Source organism: Neolamprologus brichardi, chromosome 16 (assembly GCF_056152115.1).
Source record: "Neolamprologus brichardi isolate AB-2024 chromosome 16, ASM5615211v1, whole genome shotgun sequence".
In the NCBI taxonomy this organism is placed as follows: Eukaryota; Metazoa; Chordata; class Actinopteri; order Cichliformes; family Cichlidae; genus Neolamprologus; species Neolamprologus brichardi.
Window position 1 is genome coordinate 22,661,846 of NC_142119.1, and position 20,394 is coordinate 22,682,239.

The following is a 20,394-nucleotide window of genomic DNA, read 5'->3' on the forward strand; positions in this document are numbered from 1 at the left end:
AAAAGAAATATTGCATCCTGTTGTTGGAGCTAGATGGAAACCTAGGGGTTCGTCAACGTTATCTAGACATTTCACCCAAAAAATGTCCTCATGGTGGTGCTAGAGGAGAGGCCACAGGATCCACAACATTACAAGTGGCATTAATATTCTTCCTGGCACTTTGCCATTTAAGTGTGCTAACCAACCAGACAGGCAGCATGCACAACTGACATATGAAATCTACTCATTGTTTGTGTATGCAGGTATGGACAAACAGAGTCATTGTTTTTGTAAAAGCAGTCTTCTTTCAGTGTCATTTCCCATGAAAATGTAGGCTTACAAAGATTGTATGCCTACTGCTTTAATATCACTGACCTCTATCATATAAAATTATATAAAATCATATCCTTCAATGCAACATTTGTGCAGTGATTTGCCTTCCAAATTTTGTGGGTTTTTTTGTTTGCCCCGACAGTCATTGCCATGGCAACACAAGCAAGTGAAATTACAGTAACGTTTAGAGGGAGGCTGTACCAAGGAGCCAAGTCCACCACTTTGTAAAATTCAACAAATTCAAAAATTCTAAACAGCACAACAACATTTCTCTGAGGCCGAGAAAACTACAGTCTGCCATAAAGTGCTCTTTTAATCTCTCACATCTTTCAGAGCGACGCTGCAAGTTTTACCTCAACTTTATACAAACACCACACAAAAGCCTTCCTTTCAGCTGTTCACTGAAAAGTAAAGGCAACAAGTTGATTCAATTCTAGTCTTTTGCACAGATGGAATGTTAAAGATTCATAGAGGGTGATGAAGGAAACATTAAGTGAAATAGAGAAAGAATGACAGTGTGAAACAGCACACATATATAGTACATTGCATTCTATGAGCCCCTACATAGCCACACACTATTATTATTTATGTCTTTTTATATTTTTTTAATTTGACACATTGACATGTCAAAGTGCTGACTTTATTTTTTCACTCACATCAACATAAAAGCAGTCTTTCAGGGGCAGTAGACCTGCCCAAGCCTATAACTTTTAAAAAAATAAAATTCATAGAGGAATACAATCCATAAAAAAGTAACACTCAACTTAACAGCCAGTGGGACAAATGCAAGATGAATAACCATGAATTAAAATGCTTTAAATGGCTGACCAATACCTATGTCCACCATATGAGTGCAGTTCATTTTTACAACCCATTGATATTCAGTATCTTATCTAATGATGAACTGTCAAGGTCTATTCTTTAGATGTCTTTTATCTTCAGTTAAAAATTTAAATTATTGAATTTAAAGAATTATTATTATAGAATTATTGTTTCAAGCCACAGCAATGAAAAAAAAGTAATACTAGATTGCATGTGACAAACATAAAATAAATGAAACACACACACATACATATATAACACTGTGCATCATGGCTCAGATGCAAATGAGAAATACTGTCATCACCAAACAATTTTTGTAAGCTTTAGCAAAACAATTTTGTAACGATAGCAAAAAAAGGGAAAAGTTTGCATTAGTAAGTATCTTGTGAAAATTCTTAAGAACATTGTGGCAATCAGTAGCTAACATTTAAATGTCTGACACATGGACATCTCAGCAGGATTTCAAGACCACAGTCATTCTGAGCATTACCACAGCACTTCCCGGTTGAGTAATTGCTGAACTAGTTAGACATTCACCACAATTTATGCTTATAACTGCATGAAAACATGCGACATTGCAACGTCTTCGCAGATGTGAAGCCACAGACTCACCACAGTTTAGCTGCTTGTGCATTCGGGCCTTAAAAATGAGCAGAAGAATCTATAAAATGAGAATTGCCTTTCTAAATGTAGTTTCATTAACTCCTAAAGAAAAAAAATCTTCCTACCTGTACTAAAAGTAAATCAGCAGAGCTACTTCATGGAATGTTATAAACAAATGAATGAACACAATTATTTAAATGGAAAATTTTACATATTTTTGCATCATATCTAAAAGAAACCAAAAAAAATGTCTTTGCTGTTCAATCGTCTCCACTGGGTTTGTTGTTCATAGGTACTGATTCAGCCCAGAGAGATGAAGAGGAGTTTTTTCCTTGTGAGCCTTTACTTCTGCACACCTTGAACATCAGTAATAATATAACCACCACCATAATGATGAGAACTGCAATAATGATTGTATAGGTTGTTGTGTTGCATTCAGATACGGTATTAGCATTAGCATCACCTGCAAAGAAGAAGACAAAGAAAGGTGTTTCCAAATGATGTTGTGATATTTACTGAGAGAAATGACTAAGTGTGTTAAGACATGCCTACCTTCTGTGAGAACACTGACATTCAAATGCCCTGACTTTTCCACTGCAACTTTTCTCCACCCACGAGACAGAGAAGGCAGCCACTCCTCTACCTCACAGAAATACAGGCCACTATTATCAGGACCAGGGCTTGAGAACGTGAGGCTGAATTGGCTGGGGTCAGGGTGGTCGTATCTCAGGCGAACATTCTCCCCAAACCTGTGTTGCTGAATGGAGTTTCTGTAGACTGTGAATATTGGGCGCTGTTTCGTTTCTATTTCTTTCTGCCAAAACCATGTGACCTGGAACTTGGATTCATTGCTTGATTGTTTGTTGATGTTACAGGGAATAGTAAAATCCTGGTTTCTGCTTATATTCATCGCTGTATCTTCCTTTGAAACAGAGAGATTATTTTCTGTGAAAAAGGACAAGGGCAAAACTTTAGTTTATTAAGGTAACTAATCAGTGAGACCTAATGAAATTCAGTTATACTGACACACAAGGGAGAGCTTGCAAACAGCCAAACAGAAAAAATGAAACAATCAACAGCAAAAAAAGAGAGGTGCCCAGAAGACAACTGAGAAGAGTTGGATATTTTGTCAAGGTTTTGGGAATTACATTTGATTCCTTTTTTATAGAGTTAAATTAGATGATAACACTAACTAATATATGGCTGATACAAAGTTACAGCAAGACGATTAAAGATAGTCTCTTGTTCATGTCTAGCTCCATCTTCATTCAGTGAGGTCACTGAACCTTTGCATGCTTCACAGTGCAAACACATCTTGATTTGAGTCATATTTGGCAGCCCACTGAAGTTCATCTAGCTGAAGCTGTTCTAGAAACTCTCCATTAAAGGTCTCTACTCACAAATAGATTGTGTAGAAGTGTGAAGTGCGGATGGTTGGGGCTGCTTTACTCACATCCACAGCTGTGTGCTCTTATATGGCTGTTCTGGGGATGTCAACTCTCTATGACTTTATACAGACCCAGATTTAGAAAAGGCCTGAAGCACGAGCCTTTGACTTGAATTTAGGCTTGAAACTTAAGTCTTGTTTGATATCATCCACCATTATTAGGGTTAGATGGATTGACACAGAACTTGTAACTGAACTTGTAACCCCCCCCCCCCCCCCCCCCCCCCCCAAAAAAAGAAAACAAAAACCCAATAGCTATATAAAACATAGCCCCCCAAAATAGCTATACTATTAAGATCCTAACAGAATACTTCTAAAAGTGTGATCATACCTGTTACTTTTACACTGAGTTTGATAGCACCACCACTGTCTGAGGCCTTCAGCTGCCAGTGAGCTTCATTATCCAGCTGGTATTGATCCACTTGGCACCAGTAGGTTCCACTATCCTCTTCATGGGCTTTCTGAATACTTAGGTAAAAGCTTTTCTGAGTGGGTCTGGACAGGCGTAGCCGTTCCTGCAGGCCTCTGATGTCGTTCTCTGGGTAACTCACCAGGCCGGTGTGGTCAAGCTCCACCAGGGAGGCATTCTTCAAAGAAGAACTGTGTGCAGCATAATGCCAAATGACTCGATAGAAAACCGAAGAACCAGAAGCTCCTGAGGTGACGCTACAGTTGAGCTCGACTTCTTCTCCTTCTTTGGCAGTCAGCTGCTGCTCTTTCTTATCTAAACGAAGGTCGTTGGCTAGAGAATGAAAAAAATTAATATGAAGTTATATATTTTTAAATGGTCTGTTTAATTTATTTTTGTGCCAACTGTATATGGCATGTGAACATGTTTCTGAAGTATGAAAAATAAATGTATTCACCAGGCTCAGTAATTGTTAGCACTGTGCTTTTGGACACTGTTGAGAGCAGATACCATTCACCACGAGGATCTTGAAGCCACTCGCCCACTTTGCATGTATATAAACCTTTATCTGAGATTCGAGCTTGCCGAATAGTCAGTTCAAAAATGGGTCCTTTGCTGCGCCTCATGCTGATTCGCTGACGCAGGTCCACCTGGGATTCTGTTACTATGGAATTCCGGTCCAAGCTTACAATGGTCTTATTTCCTGCATTTTCCTCATGCAGCCAGGTGATAGAATAGAGTGATGATTCAGACGTTTTTGTGATGATGGCGCATGTTATTGTTATGTCAGTGTTCATGTTTCTTGTCATTGCAGGGATAGGTGACACATCAAGCCTGCTTACTAGAAAAGGAGACAATATTTTCATTATTTTCTGAGGAAAGAGGGAAAAAATGACTCTTTCTATTTAATGATGCCCCGAAATGGCTGCAGCTGGCAGTACCTGGGTTGTTTACTATCACAGAAAGCTGATTGGATGCTTTCAACTCCTTGTGCACATTCTTCAGTAAGACAGACGCATTGCACTGGTAGCTTCCTCCTTCTCTGTGGCTGGTACCAATGACCAGCAGATAGTACATGACTTCAGTTCTTCTGCTTTCTACTCGTAGCTGGTAGTGGTTCTGATCTGCAGACCAACTGATGGTGCCATCAGGGGAAAGTGTCAGGATGGTGTCTGGTGTTTTAGCCTCACGTTGCACGCTCCAAGTCACTGTTACCGGCGTGTGTGGCCCTCTGACCCGGCACATCAACTCCAATTTTTCTCCAACAGTCACCTGAGTCTTGCGACTGCTTAGAGACACTCCCATCAGCGTGACTGACACAAAAATCCAAAATAGTCAGCGACAGCAAGTAAGAAAGTAGAAGCTGGTGACCAAGCAATCATTAGTGTTGAAAGCAAAAAGGAGATGTGAATACATGGCTACAAAACCACAACTGGCTTCTCAGTCTACACAATATGGCTATTGTTATGTCACCCTTCATTTCTTACGTAAAAGCAAAGAAAGTTTAACATTATTATGAAAATTATCCAATAAACATTGCCTTCATTCAGTAAGTGTCACAATATCTGTGTCAAAAATGAAATGTGGAAACCTAACAATTTTGGCCTGAAGGGAGGTCATACGATTATGACAATGCAAAGGGTAAATCTACTAAATAACATTTAATCTACTAAATAACATTTAGTAGATTTTCTGTGGGTTAATGTAAAGTTTGGTTTAATTGCAGGGGTACAGTAAACAAAGGAAGGATTCCCAACGGTGACACGATCTCAATATCAGGCTTTGGATATTTGTCTACCATTTTCTTGTGATATATCACTATGAGCTAAAGTGTTCAATGGACATATCTGCATATAAACAGATCAATAGCCAAGCAGATCAAAATCCACATATTTACTTTGCTAATGTATTATTAAACAAATCAAACCACTCAATAAGAAGAAAAATCTGTTACAATGTAGGTAACTACACAAACACACAGACACATCTTACCTATAGAAATCACTGTCACAGTGGTAGTTTGTGTCTGGTTGTGAGTCTTGCTCTTAGTTATGCGCTCAGACACAGCACACTGGTACACTCCTGAATCAGACAGTGTGACCTCATCAAGCACTAAGGTGAAGTTGTCAGCAGCTGGACGCATCACCCTCACTTTGCGACTCACGAACTCCTCTGTTAGCTCTGTAACACCCTCCTCATTTATACTGATGATCTCAGTGAACGAGGACATTGGTGTTGATTTGTGTTGCCAGGTGACAGAGAGTTGACCTTGAACCCCATCCACTTCACAGGAGAGATGCAGCCCGCCCCCTTCGGCCACATTTCCTGCCTGCTGCATTTTGATTGACAGCCTGTTTTCTGTGAGGAGATGAGGCAACAGACAAATAGTACCGCTGTGTTTGAGAAGATACTCATAGAAAAAGTAATTTTACTAACAGCAAAAACACAAATAAGAAAACTAACACTTTGAAACTACAAGTGAGCCTTAATAACAGCAGGTAAAATCAACAATGTAAAAAGGAAAGTGAAATAAACCCTGAATAACTGAGTGTGTGTGTTCACTATGACAAACCCTGGGGCTGAAATGCTACAACAAATAATATTCAGTCAAACATTCTGAAGACAGTTTTGTTTTCTGAAAGCCGCGCTCACAATTCAGTTAAAAAAATTACATAAAACTAAATATTTTTTGCTCGCTGGTGATAAATGTGCAATCTGATTGTTGAGTGTTGAAATGTGGAAACCTAAAATTTTGACTTATGACAATGCAAAGAGTAAATCCACTAAACAACATGATTTTTGCTTTGTAGATGTATTCCATCTAGATTTCCTGTGGGGAAATGTAACGTTTGATTTAATGTTGTTCAGTAAACAAAAGAAGGATTCCCAAAGGATTACATTGAGACTCTCAATATCAGTATGTTTTGGATGTTTTTATGCCATTTTCTTGTAATATATTACTATGGGCGAAATGGTTTAATGAATATAACTACAAGTAAACAGATTAATAGTCAAGCTGACCAAAATCCACTTATTTACTTTGCTATTTCTTCTGTAATATTTGAAGTGTAGTTTAACAAAGGAGTGTTAGAATTTATGATAGAAACGCCTGTTACAATGAAGGTAATATCATATGTCTTGAATAGTTTGTACTACACAAACACACAGACACATCTTACCTATAGAAATCACTGTCACAGTGGTAGTTTGTGCCTGGTTGTGAGACTTGCTGTTAGGTTTGCGCTCAGACACAGCACACTGGTACATTCCTGAATCAGACAGTGTGACCTCATCAAGCTCTAAGGTGAAGTTGTCAGTAGTTGGACGCATCACCCTCACTTTGCGACTCACGAACTCCTCTGCTATCTCTGTAACACCCTCCTGACTTATACTGATGATCTCGGTGAATGAGGCCGTTGGTGTTGATTTGTGTTGCCAGGTGACAGAGAGCTGACCTTGAACCCCATCCACTTTACAGGAGAGATGCAGCCCGCCCCCTTCGGACACATTTACAGCCTGCTGCATTTTGACTGTCAGCCTGTTTTCTGTGAGGAGATGAGGCGACAGACAAATAGTACTGCTGTGTTTGAGAAGTTAATAATAAAATAACTACATTTCACTAACAGTAAAAACAAATAAGAACAATCACCTTGTGTAATCCTTAATAACTACAGATAAAATTAACAATGAAAAAAGGAAAAGAGTTAAACCTGGAATGTGTTCACTTTGACACACCTGTGGCTGAGATGCTGACCCGCTGTGGGCTGGAGTCTTTGGCTTCTCCCTCAATAAAAGCATCATCTTGGCCTCTCTCTTGAGGCCTGACTGTACAGATATACTCTCCCTTGTCCTCAGGTCTCACAGGCTTTAAGATGAGACGGTAATCTCTGTTCCCGCTTCGGGCGGCTCTGAGCTCTCCATTTTTCTGTCGAACACTGTACTCCGGTGCCACAGTGAGAACGCCTGTGGGACCAATGCGGGCCAGCTCCACACTTCCCTTGAGCCATGCTACAGAGAAGAATCTTTTCTCCACGTCCTGTGTGTTTATATTACAGGATAGCATCAGCTCCTGCCCCTCCTGCAGTGCTGCTGGCTGTGCTGAGATTTCCACTGCCAGAGACGGAGACGATGGCTCCACCACCTCTACTCAAGATAAAAAATGAAAACAGTGAGACATCCACACAGGTGTCTATAGGATAAATAAATTTAATGTGCTGACCAATATCAAGATGTGTTATAAATATAGCATGACTGAGTAAAATTCCCACCTGTGGCTTTAACTGTCAGGGCCATTTCTTCTGTATTCTTCTGTATGATGATGTACCAGGAGCCATCAGGATCTTGGATCCACTCCTGAGCCTGGCAGTAGATCCTACCTTGGTCTGATGGCTCAACCTCAGCCATCTTTAGGCTGTACGAGGCCTCTCCCCATTTATCTAAGCGTATGAGACCTGCTTGGTGACGCCTTTCAAACCCCTGGCCTGGGCTCAGTGTAAAATCTCTATTCAGAGAAATGATAGGCTGAGCGTCCTCCTGTCCATCTTTATGGAGATACCAGGCAACAGACAGATGGGTGTGCTGGCTGGTGCTGCTAGAGGCCAGGCATGTTAAAGTCAGAGCTTCACCCTCGTTTAAGCTCAGTGGTGTGGAAGCAGATGATGAGACACTCAGGGAGTCTTCAATCACTATGAAACCACATCAGAGAAATCAAAAGTCATGAATGCTCTGACATAGTCCGTATCGTACCTACATGAAGATACATTCAAGCGTTATCAAAAATCAGGATGGTGATTGATTACCTTTAACGACTGTCTTAGCAGAATACTCTCCATCATAAGCACCTTCTAAGTTGACTGCAGTACATTCATATTCCCCTTCATCAGTTTTCTGCAGGCTTTTTATCTCGAAGCGGACTGAGTTTGGTGAGAGACGTTTCAAAGTAATTTCATTTTTTCTCACACGGGTTAGGTGAGAAGAATATCCAAAAGTATCTTCATGTGAACTGATGATTTGGATCTCAAAGTTTGGGTTTGAAGGCTTCGTCATACGGAATTCAAAATGTTTGTCAGTGTTTTCACTTCTGAAGCCACTCACACTGCAGGTGATGTAGAGGGGAGAGCCTAACACACGATACAGAGGCCCAGCTTGTACTTCAGTGTTCACTCTGGCCTCTCCTGAGTAAAGCAGAGACAAAACACAAATGAAGTCATCTGAATCCTGAAACTTCAAAGTGCCACTTGTGTATTTATAAGTATTAAAGTATCTAACATATATGTTGCACAGGCATGTTACAAATGAATGATAGAATGAATACACAATATTTTCAGAAAGATTTATATATTTTTTTATTTGTTATGTTATTTTCTGCAAAAATATGGTTTTTATGACATTTCGGATAAAAAAATAAAAAATGTTTGCAAGTTTTGAAAAAAAATATATTCACCCTCCAGGTGATGGCCACAATCAGCCACATGACTGTGTTTTTTGTTAGCTCCTTTTTAAGGAAACTGTGGGTTCCTGTCACGAATGGCTGAAGTAGTCTTACAAGTCTAGACCAAGATTACGAGGATAGGAGTGCTATTCAGACCGTGATAGAAGTCTAATTAAATCAAATAATGTGTACAATCGTCTTCTTTTCATCCAAGTAAAAACTGCTTGTTTTCTTGAGCCACTTTATTTTCCCTCATGTAGGAAATATTTTTTCCCCAGAGAAAGCAGATGATGTGAAACTGAATGAGGGCCCTAATGCAGGAGACACTGACAGGCAGGAACAAGTTAACATAAAGTCAGCTTTCTATTAAGACTGATCGTAAAGGTATAAAATAAGACAAACCAAAATGGAACAAATTAAACTGGGAAATAAGAGGAAACATGGAACCTAAACGACAGGAGGGTAGCAGAGGAAACACTCAGACTACAGGGGGAAGACTGAGATAATATAACCTATACACAAGGGGAAGATTGAACACTTTAAATTCCACACTTTAAAAACAAAACACTGGGTCAAAATCCAGACCCATGAAACATTTATTGCTACCTATTTCATGATGCAAATGATGCATGAAAATAATTCGGAGCTAATTTGCTTTCGTGTAGCAATTACACTGATATTAAATATATAGACACCAAAGGAGATGAACCAGTGAGTTTAATCTCGGAGCTTTTCAAAAACCACGACGCAAACAACACAGACAATATTTTAGCTTTACCAAAGACGATGAGCTTAACATGCAAATGTACTGATGGTAATTATATATATTTATTCTATTCAAAATGGGCATACAGTGTGTTCTTACCAACAGCTTACTTTAACACAGTTAATATTCTGACATCTCCAGTGAATCCTCGAGGTCACTGACTAGAATCCACTGCAGCTAAAGGAAGCCAGTGTACCACTTACCACAACGCAAAAGCTGACCCAGGCAGAGAATCAAACTGGACCTCCAAACGGAGAGCAGGAAACAACTCATCATGAACCTTCAGCTTCAGGCTCAGCACTTTACGTCCTCAGCATAGCCTCTGTGATCAAGCTCTTAGTCTGTGTGAAAATCTGTCTGTGTCTTTTCACACTTGTTAAAGTGGTTTATGTTTCCTGTCGGTGACCTAGAGCAAGAGGAAGTCTGAGATATTTCCTGCATACTGCACATTATTCATGACTTTTGTGTATGTGTACAGGTGGATTGGTGGAGATCAGTAACATCGCTCGTTTTTTCCCCCCATCCTCGATCGAAACATTGGATGGTTACACGCGTGGTTAGACAACCTTAAGCTGAGCGGGCTCATAAGTAGGTCACCAAATCGTTCATTCTGTTCATTTCTATGTAGCGTTTTCAGAGGGAGAAACGTTTCGTCACTCATCCAAGCGACTTCTTCAGTCTCAACTTTTGCATAATGACTGAAACTTGGTGCTAGTTTCAGTCATTGTGCAGAGCTATACTGTTTACAAGGTTGGGGGGAAGCCTGCATTCAGCTGATGAGATGAGACTTCCAGATGAACGGAATAAACTTTTTGGGAAAACATATGTAACTTTTCGATTATTCATTGACTTCCTAAAATATATTTTCATAGCATGATCATATTGTTGCATAGGCGACTTGTGAGATAACGTGGTTGCGGTCAAATTGCGTTGCGTAGAAACGACCCTTTAACGGTCCCCATCTGAGTTTGACCCAGTTTTTGCAAACAGTGATAATTTGAATGCGTCTGTTTGAACGATCCTGTAGATTAATGACGCAATATTGCCATCTGCTGGAGTCCAGAAAGACGTACAGTTCTACACAGTCAAATCAGCGTTTCAACATTTAGACTGTTTAAACATGGTGGAAAACGTTTGATATAATAGAGACAAGCTAAGAAAGAGAAGGGGTAAACATTTTATCAAGTTCATACAAACAAGAAAATTTAATGATGTATGCAGAAGAAATACAGGATTTAAGAAGCCCATAAGTGATATTTCAATCCAGAATGACTATTGTGAATTCAAAAACAGTGGGGGAAAATGATGCCATGATGTAGTTTATTAATAACTAATAAAGTAGCAGCATTTTGTTATAATCTACACTCATCCATCACTTTGTTAGGTGCATTACTGTGCATAAGTTTTAAAACACCCCTCATTTCTTTAACAACATCCCAAAGTGGCCAATATTAAGGTGATGGTTGTTGTGGTATATACTGGAAAATGACAGATAGGTGCAGCAAGGTATTCATGTGCAAAGATAAATGGTAATATGGTATTTAAGGTCATAAATAGAGTTCTGCCTTTTTCTCCATTCTGTATCAAGATGATCCCACACTGCTTTAGTAATGTACAGGTCTGGGCTTTGGGGAGGCCAGTCCATGGCTTTTACTGCATTGACAGTGAACGTTTTGTTCATAATTCCATCAATTTTAACAAGACTCCCAACACCACTGGCTGAAATTCAGCCCCAAACAGTCCACAATGTTTTACAGATGTGTGTAATGACACATGTATAACACTTACTGTTGTACAGCTTTTAACCAAACATTTCAAATTTGGAGTCATCACTCTATATGACATGTTGCAACTGATTTTCAGTTCAGTTCTTGTGTAATTTGAAATATCTCAGCCTTTTCTCCCTGTTTCCTTTCCTTAAGAATGGCATCTTGACATCCACCCTTCAAAGATACCATTTCTGATGGTGCTTCAAAGAACAGTAGATGATAAGGTGAAGGGCCAGATGCATTTTTCAGGTTTTGTGGCAGGTCCTTCAGGTCCTCACCCCTGGACTTTTTTCTTGTTAAGATACGATCTACAAATAAGGTTCATTTGTGTCGTTGTTTTAGTCTTGTCCAGTTTTCCCCAAACTTTTTAAAGACATACTACACAATATGGTGAGATATGGTATGTGATATTGTATATGATATCTCTTTTAGAAACACTTTGTTGGGGCAAAAACAAAATTTTATGCCTGTTAAAAGATGTTGTCTTCAACTAAAACAAATGGGGACGAATAAAGCATTGTTGTGTAGACACAACACTGATTGAAGTTCCTTTTTTTAATGCTTCAGTGATTCATTGAAGTCAAGTGGCTCAACAAACTTGTCAGAATTGCTCTGAAAATGGTCAGATACAAAGACTGGACTAAAAATGAGGGGAAAAATATCAACATGTCGAAAAAAAAAAAGAAAAAAACTTTTAAAGAGCTGAAGAAGGACTATATAACTATTGCTTAAGAATACTTGAACAAACAAACAAACTATGAACAAACCAAACAAATCAGAATGAGAAAAAATATGATTTGGGTAACTTTGAACATGGCATGGGTTATAGTGTTTCAGAAACTGCTAATCTGTTGGGATTTTGTCACAAAATCATCTCTAGCATTTACAAAGAATGATCAGAAAAAGAGAAGAGATCCAGTGAGACATCAACCACGCATTTTTTGTGAAATGTGAAAATGTATTTTTTGATGGCAGAGGTCAGAGGAGAATGTCAGACCTGTTTTGAACTGACAGGAACAATTCGTTACAACCAAAGTAGGCATAAGAGCAACTTGAACGCATAACATGTCAAACGTGTCAAGGTTCCACTTCTGTCAGTGAAGAACAGGAAACTGAGTCTAGAGTTTACAAAGACTGAAGATGGGGAAAAAATGCTGTCTGGTCTGATGAGTCTGCTGGTAGGGTTAGAATCTGGCATAAACAACATGAAAAGATGGGTTTATGCTACCTTGTATCAACGGTTTACACTGCTGAAGGTGCGATGATGCAGGAGAGATTTTCTTGGGACAGTTTGGCCCCTTTACTACCAAATAAACATCATTTAAATGTTGCAGCCTACTTGAGTATTGCTGCTGAACATGTCCATACCTTCATGACCACAATGTGACCATCTTGTGATAGCTGCTTCTAACAGGATAGTGCCATCATGTCAGTATGGACCAAAATTTCTGATGAATGTTTCCAGCACCTTGTTGAATCTACAAGAAGAATCAAGGCAGTTATGAAGGCAGAGAGGAGGTCCAACCCTGAATGAGCAAAATGCATCTAATAGAGTTACCAGTGAGTTTATCTTACTACTTTGCATTTGAATGACTGCACAATACCAAAACACATGTGATGTATATTGGAGGGCAGAGTGCTGCCTTTTTGTTGTCAATACTAATTAAGGACAAAAACATAAAACAATGTGGTTTTTTTGTTTTGTTTTTCGGCTTTTTGCTGTGTTTACTTAGACACTTTTATCGTCTCAGGCTTATAAATCGGGTAAAATGTCACAATCTAAGGCTCCTCTTCTGATGAATCACAAACTTACGCAACCACGGAGTTCTTTAGACGAGCATACGTCAAAATGGTCGTGAATGAATGCCTCTAGGGGTTTGAGGGACTTTCTCACGTATGGGAAGACAAGCACGTCATCTTTCATGTTTCCCAGCATGATACAACCTGCTGGTTTAGATATAAAAAGGTAGCCTTCTAGTTAAACTTGGACTTATGGCGCCAGTGTGATGGCGTGATGCAAGAAAACTCAAGATGAGGAGTTCACAGGAGCGTTCCGCTTATGTTTGAGATGAAATACTTTTATCCCACCTAGGTTGAGCTGCTGAGCAGACGTCTTTCTCTTTTTTCTTTTTTCTTTTTTTTTTTGCAGTCATCTTTTCCATAGAAGAGACCTGCCATCATTGTCTGTGATAAAAAAACAAAGAAATGCAAAAAAAACTGTCTAGCTTAGAGAGAAATTTACTCAGCTGAAGACAAAGGGGAAGTGTTATGCATACGCATGTCCCTTACAGAACAGGAATAGGAAGTATGAAGAAGACAGGAAAAAACACAAATCCACTTCTCAAAGCAAAAGAACTGCTGCAAGCGTAAACCACACATGTTTGTGCACTTTCTATTTAGGCTATGTGTGCAGGTGTTTCTGAAGGTGGCTGCATGCTGCTCTTCTGCAGAAAGGGAGTTTTGAAGCTCTGCTGGTTTGAAAGATGAGTGACTCACTGGAGAGGACTACAGACTGTCCTTTGCCGCTTCTCGCTGAGGAGTCCAACGTGAACGATGAGAAAGGGAATGTAACAGGACCAAGTGAGTTACGTTGGGAAGATGGAGGTCTGCCCATGGAGCTCCAGAAAGGGATGGAAACCCTACGAGTGAACAGAGAATTGACTGATGTGACACTGCGCGTTCAGGGTCATGACTTCGCTTGCCATAGAGCGATTCTGGCGGCTGCAAGTCACTACTTCAGGTAAATCATCATCTGGTCTTAACTGTGTTGTGATCTTGGGCATACTTGTTTTACTCACAAATTATGGCCGGTCTCTACAGGGCAATGTTTTGCAGCGGTCTCAAGGAGAGTCATGAGGAACGTGTGGAAATGAAAGGTTTGGACAGCGGGACAATGCACTGTCTCTTGGAGTATACCTACACCAGCCAAGCTCTTCTCACACACTCGAATGTCCAGAGAATACTCGAGGCTGCCAGTCAGTTTCAGGTAAAGCAGCTTAGCTGATCTTTGTTGCTCAATCAGGGTTTTTTTTTTGTAAAATCATTGTCTGGTGCCAGGTCATTGACATTTTTTAACACCAATGTAAAGATGTAGTGAAATCAAACAGCAGAGGCAAAAAAGTTCTACAAATCGAGGTGTGAATTTAGACTTTAAAGACCAAGTAAACCATTTTTTACAAAGAAATTTGACCTTAACATGTTTTTCACATAAAGGCAGCACAGCTTGAATTTAAGTCCATAAAATAAATCAACCATAGAGTTTATAATTAATCTGACTGAAAGTTTGTTTTAGTCGAGTTTAACTAGAAAAAGGCTTTTGGCAGCAAACGATCTCTTTCAATGAATTTTTAAACCATCAACACCATCGGTTTATACAATCTTTTTTATATCTGTTACGTTTTAACCACCTGCATGTAAAGTCAGTTGGAACAATTAGGCCATCAAATGAATGGTGACGCCTCGTGCTGAGTTAGCAGCAGAAAGCAAACCATTTATTTCTAATCGGGTGTTGTGTTGTGATGTGGAACTGTAATTAAATTTTTGAAACTGCTTCTTACTTCAGCTTTTTCCTTGCGTAAAGGGAACAAACACATGATTGGATGAGAAATTGGTTTTGCTAAGAGGGAAGTGAAAGTTGGTCAGTTGTTTACACTCAGGATCATTTTTCCATAAGGGCTTAAATTAACTACACAGCTGTGCCACACTGCAGAGGAGGCAGGTGTTTGTGTTTGTGTGCTTCTATTTTTGCAAAAACGCTTTGGGTGTTAAATTTTGATGATAATTACTTAAGGCACTCTTGCTGGATTGTCAGCGTAACTAAGAAGCAAGGTTAAGATCACGTTAAGAGTTAGGGTAAAGATTATCATATGAGGCTAAATTTTATTTTATTTTATATCCTTAAAAAAACAAATCAGGTATCTCATTTTATATTGGCTTTGTGAAAGAGCTTTGTGAATGCTTTTGCTGCAAGTAATAGATAAAAATATCCACAGCGATTCTGTTGAATTTCAAATGCAGGTTTTCAAAAGCTTATATAAATCCAGGCTATGGCAATTAGATAAGCAAAGTGGGTACCGGGGAAAACTGTGGGCCTCTTTAGTCCAAAATTCTATTACTGTCCACCGTTGGATTGTTTTCTTGCTGCAAATAAGAAAACAGTTGTTTGGTCTGATGCTCACAGATGTCTCAGGACTCACTGCATACAAATGTTTGCCTGTGTTATACTTTAGAAGGCATTTTTTTGCAGAAAAAGTCCCCCATCACTTACGACAGAATTGATTTACAGCCAGTTTACCAACAAGAAAATTCTAAGCCCTTAAAATCCAACTATAGCTGTAATTGCCAATTTGGAGCAGCTTAATCAGCTACAAATAGCTTTAACCGATGCCTTTGTTCTTTTTGTCTCTTTAGTTCCTTCGTGTGGTAGATGCGTGCTCTAGCTTTCTCAGCAAGTCTATGCAGCTAGACACCTGTATTGGCATCTTAAATCTGGCTGACAGACATGCCCTGTCAGCCCTGCGCGCCAGAGCTCAGGACTATATTACTACTCAATTCTCTCAAGTGGTCCAGCAGCAGGACTTCCTGGAGCTGCCAGTGGAATCTCTGGAGACTATCCTGCAGAGGGATGACCTGGATGTGAAATGTGAGGAGTGTGTTTTTGAAGCACTCATGCACTGGGTGAGAGCCCGCCAGGATGAACGCTATCCCTTACTGGCCAGGTTGCTTACGCACGTACGGTTGCCGCTGCTGGAGCCGGCATACTTTGTTGAGAAAGTGGAGTCAGATGAGCTGATACGACGGTGCAGCGAAGCTTTTACTTTGTTGCAAGAGGCCCGCATTTATCATCTCTCTGGCAGGGAGGTCAGTATAAACCGCTGGGCATATTGTGTTTTATTGTTGTTAATCACTGTTTGTCTCATGTCCAAGTTTCATATATGTTTGACCTTTTTAACAGGTGGTCTCAGAACGAACCAAACCACGTGTGCAGCACTTTCTATCAGAAGTATTCTTGATCATTGGAGGCTGCACCAAAGACGAACGCTTCATTTCCACTGTCACATGTTTGGACCCTCTCAGACGCAGCCGACTGGAGGTCGCCAGGATGCCAATGACAGAGTTAGAGGACGAGTCCCAAAATAGAAAATGGGTGGAATTTGCTTGTATCACTTTCCACAATGAAGTATACATATCTGGTGAGTGAACATATTCTTTTTTTCATAGAAAGGCTTCACTTGTGAAATTGTGATGATTGCTCCTTGTTGTTATTACCTGTTATTACCTTAAGTGTGCACTTCACTGGTATTCAAATGTAATGAGAATTTAGGAATTTATAGTATGAACAAAACAAAACAACAGGAAGTCGTGACATTATTTCTGCTCTAACAGTTGCTGTGGTTTTAGGTGTTTCCCAACGCAGGAACTGACAATTCTAGTTAAGTGGAACACGCAGACTGTAAATGCTATGACTAGCACGCAGGATTTCTCCATCTTTAAACAGCATGATAACTTAGTGCAGAGCTATTACTAAAGACTTGGCGATATGTCAGTATTTTGGAATGAAATATTTGTACAGATAATCACAGTTTTCTCTAATGGTCTCATTGCTGTAGGAGGTAAAGAGACACAGCATGATGTCTGGAAATACAATGGTGCCCTGGACAAGTGGATCCAAATCGAGCCCCTGTCGACTGGGCGCTGGAGACACAAGATGGCAGTTCACTGTGGGAAAGTGTACGCACTGGGAGGGTTTGATGGAGTTCAGAGGCTTTCTAGTGTTGAGGCCTATGATCCCTTTCATAATCGCTGGATGCAGGTAAACACAATTTCTCAAAGTGGCTAGATTTTTATATTAACTACAACTGTATATATGTGAAGGGTATTGTTTGTAGTTCCTAATAAAAAGTAAGCAAAAGGGAATTACCAACAACTTCAATCTGCACAGCATTTTAAAAGCATTTTAATTCATGTTTTCAAATCTGTTTTATTTGGACAGTCTTGTTTTTATCATGTACTCTGGGTGTGTCCTGAGTGTTGCTTCCAGTTTTCTGCACCACCATCTTCGATGCGCGATTTCTCATCTAATATATTCTTCTTTAACCAAGTGCAGTATATACAACTCCAGTTCCCCTCAAAAGTTGGGAAGGTGTGGAAAACATACATAAAAACAGAATTTGATGTTTTGCAACTCTCATAATAACATGTTTTATTCACAACAGAACATGGAAAACATATTGCATGTTTAAACTTATAACATGTAAGATCTTGAGATAAAAATAAGATCATTTGGAATTTCACAAAAGCAACATATTTGATGAAAGCAACATGTTTTTAAAAAGTTGGGGCAAGGAGATTTGTGATTGTGTAGCATCTCCTCTTCTTTTTACACCAGTCTGTAAATGTCTGGGAACTGAGGACACCAGTTTTGGGACCTTAATGAAATAATTTTTCCTCCACTCTTGTCTGATAGAGGGCTAAAGCTCCTAAACAGTGTAGGTTCTTCTTTGTCGTAATTTTCATTTCATAATCTGACAAATGTTTGCAGTTGCCCAAATATCTGGACTGCAATCAGGCTCTTCTACTGTGAACCCATGCTGCTGTAGGCTTCAGTTTAGCATCGTCTTGCTGAAATATGCAAGAATTTCTGTGAAAAAAGGCTATCTGGAAGAGACACTTTGCTCTAAAACATGTGTCAATCTGTGTAAGCTGCCATTCCCATAGCCACTATTTCCCCCAGCATACCATCAGAAAGGCAAGCTTTTGAACTGAGTGCTAATAAATCAGGTCACAGAGCCCATACGTTCTAAAAAGAATTTCAAATTGGAATTTGTCTGTTCTATTTTCCATTTTGTTTCTTTCAGATCTACATTCTACAGCATTTGTGGACTTTTTAGATAACTGTTGCTCAAACTTAAAATAAACAAATATTTTTTTCACAAAATCGTAAAATATCTCAGTTTAAACATTAAAATATGGGTTTGTGCTATTTGTAAATCATTCCAATGTGTTTTTTATTTACAATTTACATAGTGGCCCAGTTTTTTTTAGAACTTAGGTTTTACTATACCTCACGTGTCACATAAGTTACTTATGTTACTTTCGAGAGTTCAGCTTTCCTGCTATTATCTGCATTTGTATTCTATGTGTTTTCTTTTCCTGTTCAGAAATTCCATCCCATTTAACTTTTGATCCTATGCCTGTTGCCTTCCTATTTTATTTACCTCAATAACTGACCTATGTGTGATCTCCAGCCTGAAAGTAAAGCTTTCAGTTTTGGACTTTCACCTGCCTGTGGTGTTCAATCATGCAGCTAACATCATTTTTAAGTTAGCGTCTTTTGTTTAGATCCTTTACCTTTTTAAATTGCCTTACTGTTTTGATTCAGACATAATTATATACGCCTCTTATTTACTGCAGGTGACACCTCTTGCAGTAGGTGTGAGCTCATTTGCTGCTGCAAGCTTTGACAGATGGATCTATGTGATTGGTGGTGGGCCGAATGGAAAGCTGGCCACTGATAAGGTCCAGTGCTGGGAGCCAGGGACAGGCGGCTGGGAACTGAAAGCACCCATACCCATTGATACTAAATGCACTAATGCTGTTACATTTAAGAACTGCATCTATGTAGTTGGTAAGCTGTCAAATCCCACTAAGTACATTTACCTACTTAATGTTAATGGTATTTATATGTAACTTTTAGAATATTGCAGTAACACTGACACGAGCCTTTTCCATCACGACTGCTTTTGGTTTTGATATATTTAATGTATTTTCAGACTTTTATTATGATTCTGCGTACTGATATAGTATATTGATTTGTATCTGTCCAATTCTCTTTGTGGTCTCAGGTGGTGCCATGCATGCCATGTACTGCTACTCTCCTCTATCTGATTCCTGGACTCTTGTGACTCGTCTGGGGGAGAGGGCAAGCTGTGCTATCGCTGCCTGTAACAACAAACTTTTCATCACTGGAGGAAGAGATAACAAAAACCAAGTCATCTCCACAGTGATGTGCTGGGATGTCGCCCGAGGGGTTTTGACAGAGGAGTGCGTTTTACCAATGGGAGTCTCCCACCATGGCAGTGTGACCCTCATGAAGTCCTACACACATATACACAGAATAACACCTGCCTCAGAGAGCCAATGATACAGACACCGTGAACAGGACCTATTTTGGTGCTAAGAGTGGTTGTAGGATTATGCATGAACAGTAAAAACATGTTCAAAGATAAGGAAAAAGTTTTTTTCTGCATGCATTACAATGTTTACTTTATCTTTGTTACCGTTTTGTAACAAATTAATGACTATGATGTTTTGAAAACATTGCGTTTGTAGTTAAGCTTTCTCAGAAAAGTGTGGATTACAAAGTCACAACAGGTCACAAAAGTCTACAAACACAAAAACGAAAATTAAGCATTTGCTAAATCATTATCTTATAATTTTCTTATTAACTGCCAGAGAAATTTAAAGTTGCAAGTGAAGGAAAGAGCAATACAAAAGCAATTAAATTAACTTTTGGATTTTCCTTTTATGTTTTCAATTAGCAAACTAACTCTGAACTCTACGCTTTAATGCTGACTTATTAAATGCAATGGTATTTGAACGCAACACAGGTTACCTGCGTATTAACAAATAAACTGACATGTCAAACAGAACCTCTAATCCATTTCCTTGTGAGTGCTGCCATCAAGTGGTGAAAAGTACTCATGTCGTTATTAAGAGTTCCACACTTTTTGTGAAAGTCAAAACAATGCGACTGTTAAGACACGAAAACAATCAAAGACATGTATTTTTAAAGACGAACTATTGGCCGTATTTATTTCCTGGTTTTTCTTTAAC

At 39.3% G+C, this 20,394-nt stretch overlaps 2 protein-coding genes across 3 annotated transcripts; one reads left to right on the top strand and one right to left on the bottom strand.

Moving 5' to 3' along the window:
- Window positions 1-873: 873 nt before the first annotated feature.
- On the bottom strand, window positions 874-10,080 carry LOC118454022 (immunoglobulin superfamily member 3-like). Of its 2 annotated transcripts, XM_087829709.1 has the most exons (11): window positions 9,994-10,080; window positions 8,393-8,767; window positions 7,862-8,278; window positions 7,329-7,736; window positions 6,773-7,138; window positions 5,586-5,951; window positions 4,535-4,906; window positions 4,051-4,434; window positions 3,516-3,926; window positions 2,290-2,682; window positions 874-2,200 (listed from the first exon to the last, which is right to left on the bottom strand). In XM_087829709.1, the coding sequence occupies exons 1-11, from the start codon at window positions 10,064-10,066 to the stop codon at window positions 1,998-2,000; spliced, it is 3,768 nt and encodes a 1,255-aa protein (XP_087685835.1). In that variant the 5' UTR covers window positions 10,067-10,080; the 3' UTR covers window positions 874-1,997. The 2 variants fall into 2 exon arrangements, with proteins under 2 accessions (XP_087685835.1, XP_087685836.1); XM_087829710.1 differs by lacking the exon at window positions 6,773-7,138.
- Window positions 10,081-13,942: 3,862 nt separating this feature from the next.
- On the top strand, window positions 13,943-20,191 carry klhl6 (kelch-like family member 6). The gene is made up of 7 exons (XM_006788373.3): window positions 13,943-14,299; window positions 14,380-14,545; window positions 15,970-16,419; window positions 16,514-16,751; window positions 17,169-17,371; window positions 18,973-19,186; window positions 19,404-20,191. Exons 1-7 carry the CDS (start codon window positions 14,043-14,045, stop codon window positions 19,700-19,702), a joined length of 1,827 nt encoding a protein of 608 aa, XP_006788436.2. The 5' UTR covers window positions 13,943-14,042; the 3' UTR covers window positions 19,703-20,191.
- Window positions 20,192-20,394: the final 203 nt, after the last annotated feature.